Genomic DNA, 22966 nt, shown 5'->3' with positions numbered 1-22966 from the left:
CTGTGTACTTTATTGAAGTGCACGGGCATGAACGGCGTGAACCCGGCACATCAGCTGGGGAGGAGCCGTGTGGGGTCACGCACGGATGACTGCTCCACGTAACCCACGCTCGAAACGCCACACGTCCCACACACGCAACATCAATATCACATTAGCATACACCCGATGGTGTGGAAAATCCCTAAAACTGCACGTAAAACAGGACGCGAGTGCACGTGCACGTCTATCTCGAAACGCCACGGCACACCACATGCTTCCCACAGTACCCGCTACTCAACATAACGCGGGGGAGTTTCCTTCACCCCTTGAGTTGAACATTGCAATATTGTCGTCTCAGTCCACCTTGAATAATTCTCCGAAATGCAGGATACAGTATGCAAGTGTGAGCCAGTGGTTTCCCACCTACATGTATCGTCAGTTTATCAACCTTGTTTTTACTTGGTTATTTCACCATGATCATCCACGACCAATCCACTGCTGGATGAAGGCCTTTCCAAGCCATCCGCATCTCTCACGATTCTGAGATGCAGCAATCCACCTAGCACTTGCCCAGGAGCAGATTGTAATCTTTTAATCAGGAAAAGTGTATTGAATTTAAATTATTTATCTTCACCCTAGTGTATTGTATGTTGAACTTTTTTGGCAAAGTACGCAGCCAAAACTGTGCTAATCGGAGGTGCGCGGGGAGGATAACAAACTAAACACAGGGTACGGTTACTACACGGGACAACCCAGTGCACTTTTATACAATTAGTGTGTGAAACCCCGCGAGACGCACGCAAATAACCATGATTTTAATTCCGCGATGAGTCTTGCAGTGCTGCTTAACAGTCACCACGACTTTCCACCGCCTTGTCCACGTCACACACGTGCACACAAGCGACAACCACTTCCTCCGTGCGGTGCTCTTATGCACTGTCACTGTACTGTGTTTATTCAGGTTGCTCAGCACTATTTTCCGTGCATACTTACGAGTTTTAGCAGCTTTAAAGACAACATGGAAAACACCTGGCTGACGTACACCTCGCACCCCAGTGGCTTCAAGCACTCAGCAAGAACCAGCAATTCTAGATTTGAAGCTTTCGTGACTGCAAGGATTCGTACTTTGTTTTTTTCGGTAAAGTCATGTAGGTAACATTACTTACGTGACTTTACCGAAAAAACAAAAGAGTAAGAACCAGTAATCCTGCCCAATGCAGTCACTTAAGTCTCATACTCTCCATATTCTCCTAACCAGAGATTCATCATGGAGCCATCAGTACCAAGGGCTTTTTGGTTGTGCTAACTTGTCATGCCACAGTGTATGGACGGCGAGCATGAGAAGCTGCAGAACGCGAGGAACATATCAACATCGAGCCAAGGAGGTCGTCTTCTTTGATCTCCTGGCCTTGCACTGGTGCCCAGCAGCTGGGCAGGTTCTGCAGAGACCAGCAGCGCGCACCCCGGTCCACACCTCTCAAAAGTCCCCACCGCAAGGAATTCCTCATCACCATTTCTTTACAGAAGCATTACTCATTTAGACATCCTGCATGCACTGGTTGCAATGCTGGTGACACATTGTGCACCACATGCCTTTAAATGTTCATCTAACCAGTGTATAGAATGCTGGCCAATCAGAAGAAAGTGAACTAATCCAAGCCTTTATGTAGTCCTTGAAAGGCAAGGCTTGTTCACTGGAATAAGTCACATCCGTGCATAGTCAGAAGCGATGTGCCGTTTGGCAAAATCTAAACGCCGTGAAGGACGTCATCTTCGAGCAGCTCAGCAAACCAATCTCCGTCCTCCTCTCCTGTTAAAAGGCAAATGCCCACACAATTGCATGTTACATCATTTCAACCGGGCAGCAACAAAGACTTCACCAAGACCAAGACAAGGCCAATCAAATAACAGAGTATTTCCAATTCATATATTTGGAGGTTGCTTGACAGTTCTGAGTCAGGTGATGTTATTGTGTAGCAGACACCCAAGTGTATATTGTGCATAACAAACCTGACTTGGCACAGGGGTCAAACAACTCCAACTCATGTTGGGAAAGTCCAGCCACAGGAATAGAGGCCAAGCTGGGATCCATAGCACCAACATCCTCACTCTTCTCACTTTTGTTCTCACTTTCGTTCTCACTTTCTCTCTCGTCCATGCCTCTACCCCCTTTGTATTGCCCCTGGGCGTCCTCCATCTTCTCTTCTTCATGCAGGCCCTGTCCCTCTCCTGGTGCCTCAATCTTCATATCTAGTGTGGTCATGACTGGGGCTGTGTCTGTGGTATCAAAGCCAACATGCAACCATACATGAAATTAGAATATTGTTTAAATATCATTCTATTTTATAATATTTAATCAGCTCACATCCACGTGCTAGGTGCATTATTACGTCACAGCATAATGAGATGGTAACGGCCTTGAGAGGGCCTTCATCCAGCAGTGGAGAGATCATTGCTGATAATTATATGTCCTATTATACAACAGAAAATTGTATAAACCTTTCCAATGCACCGATACATGCCAACAATCTTGCTATTTCTCGTTAATAAAACACCCCTTAATTAAAATATATATTTGGCAGCAGGAGCCTCCTCACCATATGGAGGTCCCGCCTCGTCTAGACATAGATCCGTGGAGATGACACAATCTTCTACTCCGCTCACAGACAGCCTGGAGGTGAGGCCATCCAGCAGATCCAAGTCCTCATCTGCAACTTGAGGCTGGCTAACAGCTGATGACGCACTGTGTGAGGGCTGGAGTACAGGTGGCATGGTGGTGTTGGCAGGCAGCGGCGGAGTGGATGGCGGGGAATCGATGCCCGGTAAAGGCAGCAGTGGTTCGGGCAGAGATGGCAGAGAAGCAGATTCTCCTAACTCATAGCTATGGCCTCCCTGATAGATAAAAAAAAATGCACATACATTTGGGGTATATACTGATAACATATTCGTGTTTTCACATGTGTATGTGTCACTTATTTGCGAATGGAAGCTTTTGTTGTGTGATTTGGTAGTCAACACTTTAGGCTATGTAACATAAACTGTATCTTCGGTCTCTAGTATGTGTACAACATAAAAAAAAACGTACTGTTTTTAAAAGTTCAATTTGACTTCAAGTAAAAATCTTAGCAGTTTGATTTTTCTTGATACACAGCTAATGCCTGCTTCTGGCAAACGCATGCGGCATCACCTCCAGGAAGTCCTTGAGCTGCTGGCTGTTGTAGAGCGCCGGCACGGTGGCAGCGAAGCGCAGCAGCATCTCGGCACTCGCGCGCCGCTCCTCAAGCACGGCCGCCTCGAAGCGACCTCCACACACAGCCCCACCGCCACTCATTACCCGCACAGGGCACACGATCAACCTCTAGCATGAAGGTCGTAGCGGGTGTTATTGTCTCGCAAATCACTTAGCGTTAATGCATTTCTGTATGAGAAATTCACGGAGATGAAACAATTGTAGTGGTGTAAGTTTTACATGGCTGTGAGAGTAAGCAAGAGTTGCTTCAATTAAGTAAGCCACAAACGCATCCGTATCGGACGAAGGAACAGTGGGGAAGAAGGGATGAGGGATTAAAAACATCTATTTCAGAGCCAAGTAAACAATCTTAATCGCCAAGTTCAATGGTGAATGGCAGACATTAAAATGAACCTATCATAAAGGATTTGTACTTTATGCAATTAAGATAGCAGCATAAATAGAACACTACAGCAATCACAAACATATATGTGATCAAAGACTGCGGTAGCAACGGCGCTGTGCTAAAGGTTGCTTTCTCACCAAATATTGTGGGCTTCGCAAAAGCAGGAAACTCCTCTGAGCGGCGGAAGAGGTTGCGGTGGATGTAGGCCAGGTCGCGGTGCAACTTCTTGAAGTCGCTGTAGCGCTTCCAAACCACGGTCTGCACTCATGCACAAGCAGCCATGTCACATCCGTGAGTCCACCCAGCACACACTCCACACAAGTTGCTACTTACAAAAAAAACTGTTAGTGTGCTGGAGCTGTATGAATTGTCGGATCGGGAAACGATGAGAGATGGCAATGGTTTGGGGTGGGGCGAGCTTCATCCAGCAGTGGATATTTACATATCCATGAACTCATGACGATGGTGTTGAAAATGTACACTGTAAAAAAAATATACCTCTGAAATCTTCTCTGGATGTTTCCTGGGCACAATCTGTGGAAGATAAGTTACACGTTAATAATATTTGAGGCTAGGAATACATTTAACTGAACACATTACTGCCTACTACACAGTTCTGACAGACCGAGGCCGACTGAGAAATACGAAAGGGGTTGAGTGTGTGGAAAGGGTGGCAACTCGTCGTGCACTAAATCTCGTCGTCTGTGGAGAAAGGTGACAACCCTTGCTTAGAGCCCTCCTTCCCGGCCTGCCAGTGTCAGGGATAGTGCCAAGGCTTCAGTTAGCCTCATTGGACATGTTTGTTTGTATGTTGTAGTACGGAGTTAGACTCATGGCCTTAATCTAAGTTGTCTTGTGGTTGTTGTTGTTGTTTGACTTGCATCCCACTGGGATTTTTGCACACAGCGTTGGTGTACGGTGCTTTTTCTGCAATATTTTGCTGTCTTTTCGTGGATTTTCTGTTTACACTTAGTCACATAGTCACTTTAAGATGTTTTCTTGTTCATGTTTTTGTTTTTTGTTTGTTGCGGTTGCACCTGATTCAAGAGCCGAATGGCTCACAGGGCTACACCAAATAAATTAAACTGAAATTGGCAACTACAAAAGTTGACTGAAGCCTTTCGGGCTGTAAACATTGGCTGGCCCCAGGTGCAATGTCCGCATTCGTGATGGACAGCACAGCACCACAGCACGTTCATAATGAACAGGCAAAGTGCTCTACCGTAGTAACGCGCTTCTGTGAAGCCTCAGTACCATGTTGCCTCCACCTTTATCCAACGACGTCCTTAGTTCAACAAAAGAACGTCCCGTTTGGGTGTAATCGACCACAGAAACTCGAGTAATCGTCAGTAAGCGGAGGTAGAAACGGCATCCCAGGCAAGATTACGCAGACGACATTCAGCTCGGGTTGCGACTTCTTACACACAGCCAACCCGGTATATATTTATGCCCGTAATACTGTAAAGGTAACACAATCCCACCAGGTCCCGGTACACATGTAATCATCGTCACATGAACACAAACACCAATTCCCAGACGTTTCAATCGCAACACAAGCGGTCCTCATCATCCCGATCTTCCTGATGAAGACCGCTTGTGTTGCGATCGAAACGTCGTAGTTCACCTATCGACGTGACTTTACCGAAAGACCCAAGAATATAAATTCCTAAAGTCACGAAAGCTTTAAGATTTAACAAATTCCCAGACTATTCTGGTCAAACCCGTACAGGTGGCAACCGCGAGTGGTAGCCCAGAGCTGAAATTAAATCTAAACCCATGAATCACTCGCGTCAAATAACACAGCTGGTGGATAATTCACATCACTGACTTAATCACAGCGAAGCACAACAACAATAACAACGACATTAACAACGCGCGTACACCATCGCTGTAGGCCCCAACCCCGCGTGGCCCACGCGAGCCGGAGCCTCGGCCTGGCCTAGTGGCGCTGCCGGGGGAGAGCGCTGCCAGGCGGCAGGGGGTGGTGGTGGTGATGGGGGGGTGCCGAGGCCGCTCACCCGCGCCGTGACTTTGTACTCCGTGTGCCCGCGCTCGTGGAGCCGCGGCTCGGACACCGAATAGAAGCGGCTGAGAGGCTCCTTCTCTGCCCCTCTGTGCGGCATCGCGATCAGCGCCTCTTCGTACTCTTCTTATTGTTCTTTATCCGGCGGCGGCTGCTGCCTCAGCGATGCGGAGGCTTCAGCAGAGCACGGGGGGTCGGTCACCCTCCCGCGGAGACACGGGGACTTCCTCAGTGACACGGGGACCCGAGGACACTGGACGTGGAGACACGGGGACTTCCCGGGGGACACGGGACGTGGAGACACGGGGACTCACTCGGAGACACGGGGACGTGGAGACACGGGGATTTCCTCAGTGACACGGTACCCGAGGACACTGGACGTGGAGACACGGGGACCCGGGACGTGGAGACACGGAGACACTGGACGTGCAGACACGGGAACTCACTTGGAGACACGGGGACCCGGAGACACGGGGACTCCCTCGGTGACACTGGACGTAGAGACACGGGGACACGGGGACGTCCTGGGGGACACGGGGACCCGGAGACACGGTGACTTCCTCAAGTGACACGGGACGTGGAGACACGGGGACTTCCTCAAGTGACACGGGACGCGGAGACACGGGGACTTACTGCGGGACAGGTGGTACTTCCTCAAATGACACGGGGACACGGAGACACTGGACGTGGAGACTTGGGGACTTCCCGGGGGACACGGGACGTGGAGACACGGAACGTGGAGACACGGGGACCCGGAGACTTGGGGACTTCCTGGGGGACACGGGACATGGAGACACGTGGACTCACTCGGTGACACTGGACGTGGAGACACGGGGACTTACTGCGGGACACGGGGACTCCCTCGATGGGACGTGATCCGGAGACGCGGAACCCTCCCTCGGAGACACGGGGACTTCATTAGTGACACGGACACACAGACACACGGATACACAGACACATATACACAGATACACAGAGACAGGACGACACGGGGATGAAGGGACACGAGAAACATCGACAGGTCCCTGGATAAGGGGACGTGGGGCACGGGAAGATGGGAACAGAGATGGAGACCAAGCGACAATGCGACTTAGATACGAGAAGATCTGCAGATGTGGACGCAAAAGCCACGAACAGGAGGTTATATGATGGTCTGTGGCTGGTTGAATACAATTGTAGAAGTAATTTCCCCGAGACATTTACCGCTTTCAATGATAAACCAAGGCAAACGTTCAGTCAAAGTGTCTTACGAAACAAACCACTGATGACCTATACATATTAACCCAGAAGCCACGACTCTGGGCTAATTTTCAGTTTAATTTATTTGGAATAACCCTGTGAGGCATTGGGCTCTTGATTCGGGTGCAACCGCAACAAACAATTAAATTACAAGATACATTTAACATTTACTGTACGCAAATTGAAACATCCCCTACAAAAACAATAACATATTCCAGAAAAAGCACCATTTGTTTATGCTGCGTACAAAAATGTGCAAAAAAAAAATCTCATTTTGATGTTAGATCAAAGTAACAATCATAATACAATATAGATTAAAATTTCAAGTATAACTCTATACTACATAAAAAAATCAGACTAATCTAAACCTTTCTAGACGTTACAAAAATGATATAAAAACAATGTAACAGTGATCATAAGAAATGTGATTGAAAGTTTACAATAGCGACATGCCGACATACATAACATATATTACTAAACATAGCATCCTTCGCAAGCTGCATGAGTCAATCCATAATAGGAGGAACAATAGTAGTAGGAGCACACTATAATCAAAATACATGATAATTTCTCGCATTGGTCATCTATAGCTTTATATTTGATTTCAGGCCACTGGATAGCAGTGGCAGCTAGGGTTGTACGACTCCTCTACAGTTTCGAGGGCTCTTTCAGCCACCCTTCTAAGTGTTGGTCCCATTACCTGCACCGACGCTGGTGATAGAACCACATCCAACAAAAACCCAGATGTTGTCCTTTCATCCCCACCATCACACATCAGCCAAATCCAGTGTCAAGGACTGCACGCTCCACACTCCTGATAAGTTTTAATTTTATATTCATATCAATTTCATTGTACGCCACTTGAGAAATTGGACGTCCTTATGATATTCCATCTCATGGGATTATCCGGATAAAATTTGTTTTTTTTTTACTGTCATTTAGCCTTGATCATGTAAGTTTGTTGAACTTCGTTCGCACCGTACGTCACCAACCATGCTAACCAGAGGTGCGGGAATAATCTTCTCACTGAACCTTGGCAGGCCAAAAGCGATTGACCACTCGGGAACCCATGGGTTACTGTAACCGTGCTCTTCCTAGATCTAGTCGTGTTAACGTGACCTGGTTTCGTTGGAACTTGATTGTGTAGGGATAGATGTGGATATGTTAATGCTAGAGTTTCACACTCACCCTTGCATATTGCAATTCGTTATGTCCAAACAGCAGAGGTGGGACAAAGTCATTGTTATGCAAGTCCAAGTCGAGTCGCAAGTCATCAAATTCATGACTCGAGTCTGACTCGAGTCCAAGTCACATGACTCGAGTCCACATCTCATAGGTGGGACAAAGTCATTGTTATGCAAGTCCAAGTCGAGTCGCAAGTCATCAAATTCATGACTCGAGTCTGACTCGAGTCCAAGTCACATGACTCGAGTCCACACCTCTGCCAAACAGACCAGGTGCTTTCAATTTGTGCGTCGTGTGGCTCTAAATTTATTTCAAATGGAAGCAATGAAACTCATCTTCCCCTGAGATGTATACTGGTTATTTATTTACAACCATGAAAACATTAGTGGTCCAGATGTCTTGTGACCCCATGTAATTCTCTATAACGTAATGTTTAAAAATAAGGTTTATTTAAAACAAAAATGTATATGCAAAGGGGAAAAATGTTCTGGATCAATTGATTGGGGATCACGAGACATCTGAACCACCCTGTAGAGTACTGGTCATTCGATTCAAGTTATTTCATAATTACAAGATCATTATATTTATCCACCTTATTCCAGCCATACCTGCCTGTGCACTCTTACATCCAGTAATCGAAAGTTGTTCACGTACATCACACCAACACCAGAACTGCGGTGTTCCTTTCCTAAAATGGCACCGAACTTTGCCAAAGCATTTTAAATTAGTTATAAACGAGGACTTGTGCACTTTATGAGAAAACATACTGATGTTATGTTTCTATGTTTACATTTATTCTTTTTTCTCGAGTAGAGTAATTGGTTCATGAGAAACTGAATGCCAAAACGTGTCCAGTTTGCTTTTATTAAACCAATGCAGCTGATAAAATGCACTCCCAGAAGGCCATGTCGCCGATGAAATGTGTAAAAGTAAACTTCAGATTTTTCATGGAAAGACAATATGGTAAAGGTGTATTGTCTACTTATTTATGTTTCTATATCTGTGGGCATTTAGTTCACGTTAAGCTATTTTGCATTAGCCTTTAGGTGCAATGACATGAGGTACATTTGAAATTAAATGATGAGCGCACTCGACAGCACCATTGTCACATCTAGATCATTCAGTCAAAATATACAATTATACTAGTAGGATATACAGCGAGTATAAAATAAATCAAGTATAAATGGCGAATTACAAAAATTGCATTTGGAAGAAATTGAATCTCAACTTTTCATATCAAAATATACAATACAGACTACATGAAGAAGCTGTTATATAAACAGTTGAATATGACATATCTGCAGTAGTATCGCTGATATCAAATTCAGGCTTGTATATAAAATATATCTCAGAATGTGGAAATTATGAAGCTAAATTATTAGCATGGACACAAGTTTAACAAGTACATTAAGTAGAACAACCTCCTTCAGCATACACTGTATATCAAATGAAACACAAATGTTATCCCTCGAGACGAGAATTTCATAAATATAGTATTGGATTCAGATCAATATACTTCAAGATACAATAAAGATGAGGGCATTGATCAGTCCTTGTGAAGAACTTCTCTCTTCAGGGTCTCTGCGAGCAGCCTCCGTCTCTGAAGTGCTTTCTTCTCCTCCTCAGGAAGCTCCTGCAAATGAAGAGATGGCACTGCTCTGACTCACCAGCCATACTTCATAGTCTCTTGTAATAGGAAGGTCTGCTGATTAATGCTTATTGGCTTCTGGAATCACAGCTGAGGGTAAGGTGGTCCAAAACGAATCAAAATCTGAACTCAGAATGTATAGATGGCTAAAGCATGTGCACATTATAAGCCAGTGTTAAACAGATATTGCTTAAAACATGCTTCACCAAATCTAATTTAGATATACAAGTCCTCTTAACAAACCCTGAAGCATAAGGACTGAGGTTATTTGTGGTGTAGTGTATTGTTTATTTTCACCCAACTAGACAGTCAAGTTTACTTTGCTTTGTTTCTACATTCAGATTGGAGGATATGGTGTCTGAAGCATACAAACCTACTTAATTACAGAACTACATATTCTTGGGTCTTTCAGTAAAGTCACATGGATAGGTTCAAAGAGAATAACAAAAATAACAAAATACTACGACTTTTCGTCTTCAGGAAGACGACCGCTTGTGTTGCGATCGGAACATCGTAGTTTTTTGTTCTTTGTGTTATTTTCTTTGAACTTATCTACGTGACATTACCGAAAGACCCAAGAATATGAATTCCTGCAGTCACGAAAGCTTTAAGTCAAGATTTACAGAACTACATTCATATTGACTTGGGCATGGTGGGACACTTGTGGAGGCAGCTATGGTAATGTGAACATTAACAAACTGGGTGTCATGTGAAGTCTGGGACCCCTTGCCTGGAACTCTGCCTGTGTGCCAGAGGCACTGCCGGTCTCCTCATCCAGGGGCCGCCCCGTCTCCTCAGACCTTTGTGCCGATCTGAGCCGGTCTCTCTGCTGCTCCAGATACATCCTCCTCTTTGCTATCTCCTCCTCACATAATGTCGACTGGTCCTGCATTACGGCAAGTAAACACACCGATTCTATCAGTTTGTAGCCACCGGAAAACTTAACAATCACCACAACATACACAAGCATGCATAACTCATAACCTCTCACTATAATATAGAACATGATTTATACATTAATACAATACAAAAAGGCAACCTGTGGCTGAATGCCGTATGTTTTATATATTTAATGTCAGGATATGGGGAAGGTGCAAACAAGGCTCACTGTGTCTTCGTTTCTGGACTGAGATGTCACAACTCTGCTGTTGGATGTGTCTTCATTGCTCAGTTGCTGCTGTGAATGTCCCCCATCAGGTGGCCCATCTCCAACAGAGGCCACAACGTCCAGCTGAGTGCTCCGCGGGTAGGAGCGCAAAGGGCGCAGGGCCTTTCTCTCTGGTCCAATGCTACAGCCATCTGGTCCATATCAAACCAAACAGTACATAGGCGAGCCAAACTGTAAAGATCAAACATGGGTGCTGATGTAAATAAGTCACTTACTGCCTTGTATCTTGTCCCCCAGGTTTGCAGTGGCAGCAGCTTGTGCTGCAACAAAATCCTCACTCTTCCCTCCATTTTTTGTCGTGGCACCTTCCACCAGTGCAGCATCCACTGTCCCCTGCTGTATCACACATTTCTCATTTGTTACAAATAAAGTAAACACGCAATAATCAAACACGTATTCAGAGTCATTTATAACAATAAACACACAGATCCAATAAGACATAGGCATGAAAACCAACACGCAAAACGTGAGCAGTGTGCGTCAGCAAACCTGCCGAGGGCCAGCCGTGCTGCCGGGAACATCTGGGAGGAGAGCTGGGCCCTCTGTTGTCGCTCTGGGCTTCTCCTCGGCAGCTATGCTTCCCAGCCGTCTTCTTAGCAGCTCCTGTTCATACTCCTCCTTGGAAAGCCTGCACAAGCAAGCATGTTTACACTGTCCATGAAAAGAAAACCTATCTGCATAAAGCCCAGTGGAGGAGAGAATCACTTGTAATATTTTCTACATAATGCATAATTCGCAAAACATAACTAATTTCATGTCGACTAGTATTGCTATATATGTGCATATATCCAAGGGCAAAAGCCCCTGTTACATGTAAACACGTGAATAAAATTTTCTTTAACATCGACCATATGAGACCATGTGATCTAACACACTGGCCATGCTGGCCACACCTGAGGGCTTCGTGGAGAGACTCGGCCTCACGGCGCTCCAGCATAGACACCGCATCCTCCCCGCCTTCCAGGAGGCAGTCTGGCAGCACCCCTACCAGTACAACAAGAACCAGTTGCAGCCATCATCACACAACCACATCTGGAATTTAATGCTAACCGCGTGTCATGAAATTTTATAAATCAGTGCTAAGCTAATGTACAGTACAGCAGCAAACTCTTTCAAAATGAAGGCAACAACAGCAAGATATATATACTTTTCCAAAACTGCCAAGATGGGTTAGGAATGTCAAGTTGGAATATATTCTTCAGTTACAACTATTGCACAGTGGGACAACCAAGTTAATATTTTCCTTTGGTACATTTTTGTAAAAGGATGAACACGCCCACTTACTGCAGGCTGCTTATTTACAAAAGCATAATCCTTTAGCCACTTTAGATCAAACATGCAGACTGGCCTTAAGGCTACCTTGGTGCTGGACTATGTCATTCAAGGCACGGCCCTGCATCTCCAGGTTCTTCTCCACCATCAGCTCTTTGAAGACAACAAAATCCTCAGCAGCCCACACCGGCTTGAACGCACTCTGTGGTTCGGTTAAAGGAATAAGCGCAATCACAAACATTGCCCAATTGTTCCATTATCACCAGGGTAAGTGTAGTTAACACATCGGCTTTCGCGATCAATATTTTCCATAGTAGTTGTTTTGGTTAATTACCGACGAAACGTCGTATATGTGGGTTTACTCTCCAACACACAAGCGGTGTGCTGAACTAGTAACTAATTGGCATGATTTTTTTCAAGTGACAAACCTTACTAATTGGCCGTGTCAATTGGTGGTGGGTTTAACTACACGTTTATATTCTTGGTTCTTTCGGTAAAGTCACGTAGAAGGGAAATAATAAAATAATATAAATATAAAACAATTAAAATTCTCACGACGTTTATTGTTTTATATCATTTCCCTTCTACGTGACTTTACCGAAAGAACCATGAATATGAATCCCTGCAGTCACGAAAGCTTTAAATCAAATGACACGTTTATATTTACGTGATTTAAACCCCAAAATCGTCTATTATGGACTGTACGTTTAATTCACATCAATAACCCAGTCCTCCCAGTTACTGAACCGAGTCTTTAGCCACAAGTATTTTCGCCGAGTCACAATGTGGCTCTCAGTCTTTCCATGTAAACGTCCGTGTCGGTGACCACCTGTGAGAGGTCACCGTGGGAAAGAGCTCGATTACAGGCTTCCAGGAAAGCCTCTTCTGAAATGCCGACCTCCTCGCAGTATTCATCCAGCAGATCACCCACCTACACACATCCAGATGCACAGTGCAACGTCAAAAACAAACCACACGGGGATTAAAATAAAATGCAGACGGTGAAATGAAGACGATTGGTGGTAGTGCTGGTGATGGTGTAGATGCCAATGGAACAGTGGAAGTGGGTGGCGATTTGCGAATAGGATTGTGGCATCGTGTGGGATGGAGATGGGAGACCTTCATCCCACAGTGGGCCCACAATAGCTGGTAACCATGATCGTGTTAATTTTGTTGACGGTGATAATTGTGTTAATACGCTCTCACCACTATACGGTACTGCCCGTGGATGTTACTATGGTGATGATGTTACTGACGGTGTTGTTTTACTGTGATGTTGATGTTACTGTGTTCCTGTGATGATGATCTTGATGGTGCTGTGATTCTGACGGTGATGATGATCTGTTCCTGTGGTGCAGTGCTACTCTGATTGTAGTGATGATGTTGATGGTGTTGAAAATGGTTGGTATAGTTACTGTTATTATAGCGATGTTGATGTTGTTGACGTTGAAGATGGCTGGTGCAGATTTACTGCGGTGGTGGTCGCTACAGTGTTAGCTGTGATTTTAGTGATGTTGTTGGTGGTGATGAAGATGCTTGTTTTGATACTGTTACTGTAATTGTGTCGATGTTAATGCTTGTTGATGGTTGGCTCAGTTTTACTGCGGTTGTGCTGACGGTGATGATGGTGCCCGCTTGGCCACCCACCCCATCGTGTGCCCCAACAACAGTCTAAGCCGGAGGATCTTTGTCTTTTCACTCACCACGTCGCGATACTGCCCGTGGATGTCGCTCAGACACAGGGGGTTCTCCTCTCCGGGCTGAAAAACTGCAGACACAGAGACCGCGTGAACGTTACCCCCCACCCCCCCGTCGTCTCCATCCCAAGTCCCCGTGTGTCCCGACTACTTTCCATGTCCCTCGCTCGCTCGCCCCTACCCGAGCACTCCAGCTCCATGAAGCGGCGAATCGGCTCGTCCCATCGCGGGCTCCTCAGGAAGCCCACGACGCTGTCGAGCACCCAGTCCACCATGGCAGGGCCCGAGTCCCCAACCACCTCGGTCACCTCCACTCGGATTCCCCACGTTCCCGCACGTCCAGGTGGGTCCCACCTACCCCCCGTGTGGCCCCGCCCCCCCCCGTATGGCCCCGCCCCCTCGTGTGCCCCCCCCCCCCCGTGTGGCCCCGCCCCCTCGTGTGCCCCCCCCCCCCCCGTGTGGCCCCGCCCCTGGGCCGCGCCTCCCCCTGAATTCGCTCCCGGCTCGGGGCGCGCCGCCGCCGCCGCTCGAGAGACGCCCCCGCGTGGCGGGGGAAGGGATCGAGTCGAGCCGCACGGCGTCACAGCGCTGCCCCGCAAGTCGCCTGCCCCCCACCACCACCCCCACCGCCACCCCACCACCCCCCCCACCACCACCACCCCCCCACCACCACCCCACCAACTACAACCGCCATTCGCCACTAAGTGGCGGTGACGTCACCACGACGCTTGTGCCAGGCCAAGTGCACCTTGAGGCCACGTGAAGTGTCGAACGCCCGCTGGCAGGAGGTCACGGGGCAGACCCAGCAGGTGCCATGGGTCGACTGACTGAGATGACCGAGATGACTGGCTGATGCACCACCTGTGCCCCCTACTGTACCAACTTGCTGTGCTTTAGCCACCCGGTGCTTCGCTCGTTGTTGTGAGCGTCGCTCCTCCGCCCTCCACCACCCTCCCACCACCACCACCCCCACAACACCCCCCCCCCCATCCCCACCACATCAAAATAATGTTTCGGCCATCGGTAGTTGCATGTTTATAAGCAAATAAACCGTGGTCTCAGCAACCTGCAGGCTCGTTAAACAAACACTGCCGAGTTGCAACATATACAAGCATTGTGCGTTGCTTGCAGTCACACGCAGTGAAATTAACTGGACCTTAAGGCTTGCCACAAAATAATATTGCAGAGTTTTTGTCTTGGTTAAAGAAATTCTGCTGAATATTGCCTCGAAGTGTGGATATGCTGATGGGCTACAATATTGTACTGCAGTTAAGTGTGAACACCATTGCACTATTTCACTCTTGCACTAGTCCACTATTTCATTTCCAACACCGCCGTGGCCCAGTCTGCCGGTCCAAATTAACCTCGACTGCATCCCGGACTCTCCCACACTTTCTGACGACTTTAGCATGACTTCAGGGAAAAACAAATCACCGTTTAGACCCTATATTGTCAAATTCAATGACTGCATACAAATTAATAATAATAATTAAATTTATAACGCGAGCAAATTTGCGGACGTAATGGCCGCAACTCAGAGGCGCGGAGCCAAGCTCAGAGTTGCTCGAAAGCATGGTTAGAGAGGTGAGTTTTTAAGTCTCTCTTGAAGGAGGCAATTGAGGTGATGCTGCGAATGTGCAGAGGGATATCGTTCCAGACTGTTGGGGCTGCCACCGAGAAGCGGCGCATAGACGTGACCATCCTGGATCTTGGTATCAAGAGGTCATGAGTCACGCTGCGCAGGCATCTGCTGTGTGCTGAGCTGCAAGTTGTCAATAATGAAGAAAGGTACGGCGGGCAGGCAGGTATGAAGGCATCGTGGCAGAGGCAGGCGATCTTGTATGTGACCCTACTGGCGATGGGTAGCCAGTTGAGGGCACGGAGACAGGCGAGTGAGTCGAGACAGGGATGAGTGTGGGCAATGACGACACGTGCCAGGTTGTTTTGTAGTCTTTGAAGTTTCTTTAGGTTGCCAGCGGAGGTCCGGACTAGGACGGAATTGCAATAGTCAAGGCGAGATCCAACTATGCAACATGCCAATGTGTTGGCAATTTCAGTGGAGATGAGAGGACGTAGGTGTCTGAAAGCCTTCAGGTGAAAGTTACATGAACTGATATAGTAAAAAATGAGGTTCGTTAAATGCTTTTTTTGCATTACCTGTAATTGTACAGTGAAATGTAACAGTAAAAATCGGTTACTGGTTTGCCGCACATGTAAAAATGTCTATCGAATCACCTTTTAGTCTGGTCAGTGTTGAATAATTGACATATTACCCTCGAGACTCCGGATATCCTCCCAGCAGGTGTTTCCACAAGCAGTGGCGAGAGCAAGCAATTGTAGGGATGAATCTTTACCTTTATAACCGAGAAACAAGAACAAATGTTCCACGCGGTAATCCAGGCCTGCTGCCGTGCAGATTGTATATCCGCACGTGCCAATGTCTGTATTAAAATTCCACTAGAGTAGACCTACCGATTTCTGACTTTGGCAATGTGTTAAAAGAACCGATTTTAAGATTCGTGTTTGACCCTACTTAAAAGATACATCACTGAACTGATGGCAGATATTCCAAAAGTATGTTTAAGGTATTTTTCCTCGAAGCCAGCCCACACACATCAAATATATATATTTTTTACTTATCACCTGAATATATTCTTTAAAAAAAAACATGATATCGTGAAGTTCTGCAGTAATGTGTCCAACATTCCTCTATTGACTATGAATGCACTATGAATTCAGTGTAGTTTTACATCTTTATTGACATTGAATGAAATGTCAGCCAGCGCTGAACAAAAAAACACAAAACACTGGCATGTGCATGTACGGTACATCGGGGATTGTAATTTATCAAGCCAGGATACACTGCTAAATTGTTATTCTTACAGTCTTGCATACAACACACCTCAAATTTTGTTGAACACTAGACTATTACATTTCAAACTTTTAGCTACTTGGCATTCATTACAAAACATTGTTACATTTGAATGTCCTCTGCCAAATGAGTGAACGAAGAAAAAACAAGACAGCTGTGCTGTGCTGACATCACAGATACAGCCCCTCAGGGGTGCCCTCCTGCTTGCGGTACAGCACATTCTCCTTTGACTTCTTGAAGTCCTCATTGGTCACCTTCATACGCCTCTCCCGCAGGGCCATGAGTCCAGCCTCAGTACAAATGGCCTGTGCAAACAAAATTCAACATCGTTAGCACCACACCAGCACCACACCCGGCCCACATGAACTTAATAATGATGTGCTTCCGCACACGTGCAAGCGAGCATGCGAGAGTGTAAAGGATTGCCAGTCTGTGCACAGGGGCACAAATGGTTTAAGACATTTCGGGGGAAAATCAAGATGAAAATTGGGAAGACCCTCAAATACTAAACTTTGTCAAAGGGTGTTTCGGGTTGAAGGCTCACCTTGATGTCAGCTCCAGAGAGGTCATCTTTGGACATGATGAGGTCCTCCAAGGTTACGTCATCTGCCAAGGTCATACGGCTCGTGTGTATTGAGAAGATACGGCGCTTTGTCTTCTCATCCGGCAGAGGAAACTCAATCTTACGGTCGATACGGCCTACACAGATATAATAACAAAAAGTAAACATTAATGGCAATACAAGGCTGTGCCTGTGCTTGAAACACTGCAAAAAGCACGTGGAAGAAGCAAAGTGTAGTGGTAAAATCAATGTGTGATAACAGGCTGACAAGAGATGATGGATGAGGGAAAACAGAAGTGGAATGTGCAATATGAGGGGTGAATTAATTTACTGAGAAGGATGGGGAGCAAATCAATCATTGTTTCCGTGGTATCAAAGTGACTGGGTAAACCAACACCAACCTTGATCACTTGTTCTATGTGGAGGACCCATAGGCCAAAAAAACGTTATTTTCTTTCAGCAATTAGCAAACCTCTTACGCATGAAACTGGTTAAAATTCTCGAGTGTAATGGGTGTTCATAAAGAGAGATGGGGTAGAGGAACACAGCACCTGGGCGAATGAGTGCAGGGTCAAGCGTCTCTATGCGGTTGGTGGCCATGATGACTTTGACGTCTCCGCGCGAGTCGAAGCCGTCAAGCTGGTTGAGGAGCTCCAGCATGGTGCGCTGGATTTCCCGCTCGCCGCCAGAGTTGGAGTCATACCTAAATTACGAGCACACAACGAAGGTTACACGACAACAGTGCGCATGTACTCTACAACACAGGCAGGTGTAGGTTTTTAATAGTGGTTTAAGTACTGCAAGTGTTGGTTATGTAACATCTTATCTCCAACCACTGCACCTAGCTTATGAACTACCCATGCCGGTCAGTGACAATTAGTGGTGGGGGAGAGGGGCCAGGACGAGTTCATATTACTCAACTGAATTCAGCCCCGGCCAGGAAATGTATTCATGTCATCCGTTTCATAGCTCGGTGCAATAACTATGCTACGAGCACCCACCCCCCCGCCATTAATTTGATGAACATATATTAACACATTTTAAGGACTGAGCCACTTAGGATGTAGTTATCAAATAAAAACTTCACAATATATTAAATGTTTCCAAAAAGCAATTAAAATACATTTAAACTCCCAAAGGGCGATACCAAAAAGGGGTACTCAATTTAGTGACCCTGGTACATTGGTAGTGGTGCCGATGGAAATTATGGTGATGATAGTGATGACAGTAGTGCTGATAACTGTGATCATAGCAACATGACATATGTAATCGTGATAGGAGTGATGATATTAATGAAAGACTAAATTGGGATGTTATCAAAATCTCCTTAACCCATCTCTATCTCAATATCAGCTGACCTCACCGTTTTATGTTAATCAAAATGTTTATGTTAAGGATCATGTTAATAGTTATGTTGATGGTGGTGGTAATCAAGATGGGTTGAGTTGAAACAGATAATTCCATGGAAAAGTATACCGTAATTGTGGGAAATTGTATAAAAATAAATGGTGTTGTGGACCTCTTTTTGTTTTTCAGTAATTGTTGTTCACAAAATGCTTAATTCTACAAGAAGTTAATACATCATCCCCATCCTATACAAAAACAAAGCTATATTATGTTTAGTAATTACTGAAAACTATAGATTTTTTTAAAAGCCATTTTCTGGTACAGAGCAATGCAGTGCTGCTGAAGGAATGCATCAGCACACGTGGGTGTAGGTGGTGAAGTGAAGGAGAGGCTGCAGTCAAAGAGTTGTGCTGGGTTCAGTCATCATGAGTCTGTGTGGGACAGCAGCCACCTTTTGGTGCCAATGGCGTCGATCTCATCGATGAAGACGATAGAGGGTGCGTGCTCTTCGGCCACACGGAACAGCTCACGGACCAGCTTGGGTCCATCGCCCAGGTATTTTTGGATGAGCTCAGAGCCCACAACACGCAGGAATGTCGCCGATGTCTGGTTGGCCACCGCTTTTGCCAGCAGTGTCTTGCCTGTAGCCCCACACAAGGAACAATTGTCACACTCAATATACCAAACCGACCAACTCCTCAAATACTAGCAGATGCAATGGCACAGCACTGCATACAATGCACTGCCCATTATGCCAGAAGTGTGTGTACATCATATTATGCTAATTTCACAGCACCAATGCAGTAATGCAACCTCTCACCTGTACCAGGCGCGCCATACAGGATGACTCCCTTCGGAGGTTTGATGCCCATCTCTTCATAATACTCCGGGTGGGTTAGTGGCAACTCCACAGACTCCTGCCGCACAAAGTTCAAGGCAACGGATTCTCAAACGTGTTCATGTCGTATACACCACTCAGTGATACAATTGCTAAATATTGCTTTATTTTCGATAGTCCTGATAACAGAACCTGCTGAGGACTGCTAATGAGATATATACTCATTCACCACTTATTAACCATTGCCCCTTCACAATAAGGATATTGAAGTACTAGTATCCCTTCATGTTTGTGTCGACAAGAAGTGACATGCCTTGATCTCCTGAATCTGTGCATCGAGCCCTCCGATGTCAGCATACGATTCCTGTGGTGCCTTCTCCAGCTTCATGACAGTCACCAGTGGGTCTGTGTCATCGCTCAGCACGCCAACTACAGCGTGCACCTGTACAGCCACACAAACATCACATCACTCCATGTACTTTACATACATTAAATAAAAAATGCAATAAAAATTTCCTTCTAAAGCAGCATTAAGCAAATGTCTTCATGAACAGGCCTATGCCTAATCTGCCCTCCCCTGCAGCGTGGAAGGAGAGCCAAATAACCCCATCACTGAAAGCAGAACAGCCTCAAACCTTGTGGTTGAGCAGCACAGAGCATCCAGGCTCCAGCAGGTCCTTATCAACAAAGGAAAGGATGGAGACGTAGTGCTCAGAGCCCACAGAAGTCGACACGATGGCATGGTTGTCGTCAATGATTTCCTCCAGTGTGCCAACAGACATGGGTGAACCACGGAGGTCGTCCACCTTTGACCGCTCCTCCTGCACTCACAACAGAAAACTTGATTAAATCACTGTCGCTGGAAGTGCCTCTTTACTATGTGTTGACAGCCCTTTTGTCAAACCACTGTTGGATGATGCCCTGATGAGTGGTTCTTATAGCACTTAAGCACTCACTAGTGATACAAGCCTACTGAACTTAAGAGTGCACATCCCAGTAAGTTAGCTAATGGATTGTAATATCCGACTTCTCATCTCGTACTCGAAATGCGTAGTAACAAAATGACACCAAGACAGGTTACACGTTTTCTGAAAGATATCTACAGCATCACGGCAACATCGATAAAGCAGTTGTATGGTTGTGACGATAAAATTTAGACTAATTTTACAAGCGGGAGCTGCGCAAGTGATGTCCTGAGACCGGAGATACCGCACCTCTTGCTTCTCCTCCTGGGGTTTGAGACGTTCCTGATTGCGGATGAACTCCTCCTCCATGAGCAGGTAATCCTTGATACGTTCCAACTTCAACAATTTCAGGCGGCAGTAGGTGTGTGGAGTTACTGCGCCAAAAAATACATGCGAGAGCACATTGATACTTACACGATCCTTTCACACTATGGGATGCAGGCCAATTACTGCGTCTGTTGGCTGCGATGAGAGGATTAAACTCATGACCCATCACGACAAGAACACTCATGCAATGGTGATGACCCAAGCAGACCTTGTGGAAGTTTGTTGGCAGCATCTGGCCCCTTCACCTTCTTCTTCTTTTTGCCCACGCGCGTTGGCACTGGCGGCTCATACTTCTTCTTTTTCTCCTGTGGCATCGGGGACATCACCACATGTCACACACGGGACTTCTTCTACCACGACAATGCTCTCACCACACCTTCACCACAACAATGCTCTCACCACACCTTCACCACAACACTCAGCCACCACAACAAACGCTCGACATAATACATTCACCAAAACACTGACACTCTCACTACCTCAGCATCACCCACTCTGGGCATTACACCAAGCTAATGCGTGAGGGCATAAGTTTGATTCCTAAGCACCAATTACCTTGTCATCCTTCTTCCCACCACCGGACCCGGGCGCTCCTGACTGGCTCTGCCCCTGCGCACAGAAAGACGCAGAAAGGCACAACTCACTCGACAGTGCGAGACGCTGCCCGCCTCACACCACCACAACCCCGACACTCAATACAAAAGCCAAAAACACATCGCTCTAGACACGCATCAGACTATATATGCATCACACTAAACACAAGCCAACACCGGCCGCACATCATTCAAGACACAAGCCCACAACTGCACAATAACTACAAGTTCTCATCATTATTCTGTCCAAAATCCTACACATCCCTCTATACACAAGGCCACGATTAACTAGAAACAACTTCACACACTGGGCCCGCGTCACTCTGGACACGACCCCACACACATCGCCGTCTCTCTCCCCCCTCGGGCCCGGGGCCGTGATTCAGCTAAAGCGCGAGGCCTTGCGCCGGGCTCCTCCTCGCTCGCTCGCAGGCGGCAGGGCGCCATCTCACACAGCGCAAACCGGAGCAGAACCGACGACAACGCGACCCAGATGAACCCAAGCCCACGACATCACGACACAGAGAAGCAACGAGCCAGGCCACAGCCCGTGAGGGCCCGGAGGAGGGCCGAGGCGCTCCACTCACCATGGCGCTCCACTCGATCTGCCAAGCACACGGAGGGGGAGATGACGTCACGCGGGGAGAGCTCTGAATGACGTCACGACGCGATGACGTCACGGGCATTCGTTCACCGGATGTCTGTAACGCGATGACGGCATTGTGGGAATGACGCAATGTCTTCTCGACAGCGGTTGTTTGGGTCCCACCGACTGTCACAACGCAGGCTTCAGACCCATCTCGGTTCTTAAATTGTACTTCTGTAAATGGAATGCGCGTGTCCGTCCGCAACGCTCTGTATTTCGTTGGACAAAAATAAATAAGTATAACCCGTAAAAACAAAGTTTTTCACTATAAATCCTTTATAATGCGTGGCAGCGAACTTAATATAAAGGATTTAAAAATATATTCGCCTGTGGAGGACGCGGGGATCGATCCCGCGACCTTTGGCATGGGAAGCGCGGGCGCTACAAACTGCGCTACTCCGCCACGGCCTGTGGAGGGGTTACGCTCTGGGCTCTTACACTGTAAAATAAAAAAAATTTGACTAAAAAGTGTAAAATATTGGGAATTTTTTTTCACGAACATTAATTGTCTCGCACAACGAGTCTGTGTGGAAAATGTCAACTCGATTGGATCACGGGAAGTGGGTTAAAAAACGACCGAAAGATTTGCACGGTCGTAAGCAAGCAAGCACGCAAGCAAGTGAACTTAATATAAAGGATTTAAAAATGCTTCTCTTGCCGAAGACATTCACGGAAAATTGTCGCCTTTCTCCAAATAAAAACTATAAACCAATCTAAGTCACAATCTTCCGGATGAACGACTCGCGTTTTATTGGTATTATATTGGTATTCATTTATATTTTGAAATTCATTTCCGCCTGACGTCATCGTTCCCTTAAGGAACGGCTGCGGCTTCGACGCGATGACGTCATCAACAGGGCAGAATGCACAGGGATGATGTCATCACGCTTACCCGCCTCAACGTGCTGCCAAAGCTCGTCTTTGTATATGACGTCATTCACTTAAATCTAATCTCAACACAGCTGATGTG

General features: G+C 46.5%; 3 protein-coding genes across 4 annotated transcripts; all 3 read right to left on the bottom strand.

Moving 5' to 3' along the window:
• SNX15 (sorting nexin 15) lies at window positions 1-5864 on the bottom strand. Its single transcript, XM_078858137.1, has 7 exons — window positions 5633-5864; window positions 4113-4148; window positions 3752-3872; window positions 3167-3282; window positions 2577-2871; window positions 1990-2256; window positions 1-1789 (listed from the first exon to the last, which is right to left on the bottom strand). The coding sequence occupies exons 1-7, from the start codon at window positions 5735-5737 to the stop codon at window positions 1728-1730; spliced, it is 1002 nt and encodes a 333-aa protein (XP_078714263.1). The 5' UTR covers window positions 5738-5864; the 3' UTR covers window positions 1-1727.
• Window positions 5865-8476: 2612 nt separating this feature from the next.
• Window positions 8477-14214, bottom strand: LOC144933410 (cilia- and flagella-associated protein 36-like). 2 transcript variants are annotated; one of them, XM_078858136.1, is made up of 10 exons: window positions 14028-14214; window positions 13853-13917; window positions 12979-13080; window positions 12237-12351; window positions 11771-11861; window positions 11367-11505; window positions 11093-11210; window positions 10818-11008; window positions 10440-10595; window positions 8477-9694 (listed from the first exon to the last, which is right to left on the bottom strand). In XM_078858136.1, the coding sequence occupies exons 1-10, from the start codon at window positions 14119-14121 to the stop codon at window positions 9608-9610; spliced, it is 1158 nt and encodes a 385-aa protein (XP_078714262.1). In that variant the 5' UTR covers window positions 14122-14214; the 3' UTR covers window positions 8477-9607. The 2 variants fall into 2 exon arrangements, with proteins under 2 accessions (XP_078714262.1, XP_078714261.1); XM_078858135.1 differs by having other exon boundaries at window positions 8479-9694; window positions 11093-11213.
• A 2371-nt stretch (window positions 14215-16585) lies between these two features.
• Window positions 16586-22010, bottom strand: PSMC1 (proteasome 26S subunit, ATPase 1). Its single transcript, XM_078858134.1, has 11 exons — window positions 21938-22010; window positions 21313-21366; window positions 20966-21062; window positions 20680-20804; window positions 20101-20286; window positions 19779-19907; window positions 19448-19544; window positions 19079-19268; window positions 17832-17983; window positions 17263-17417; window positions 16586-17023 (listed from the first exon to the last, which is right to left on the bottom strand). Exons 1-11 carry the CDS (start codon window positions 21938-21940, stop codon window positions 16889-16891), a joined length of 1323 nt encoding a protein of 440 aa, XP_078714260.1. The 5' UTR covers window positions 21941-22010; the 3' UTR covers window positions 16586-16888.
• Between the last annotated feature and the right edge of the window lie 956 nt (window positions 22011-22966).

Source organism: Lampetra fluviatilis, chromosome 7 (genome assembly GCF_964198595.1).
Source record: "Lampetra fluviatilis chromosome 7, kcLamFluv1.1, whole genome shotgun sequence".
NCBI lineage: Eukaryota > Metazoa > Chordata > Hyperoartia > Petromyzontiformes > Petromyzontidae > Lampetra > Lampetra fluviatilis.
Note: the sequence above shows the minus strand (reverse complement) of the source record. Positions and strands in the feature narration are given on the sequence as shown.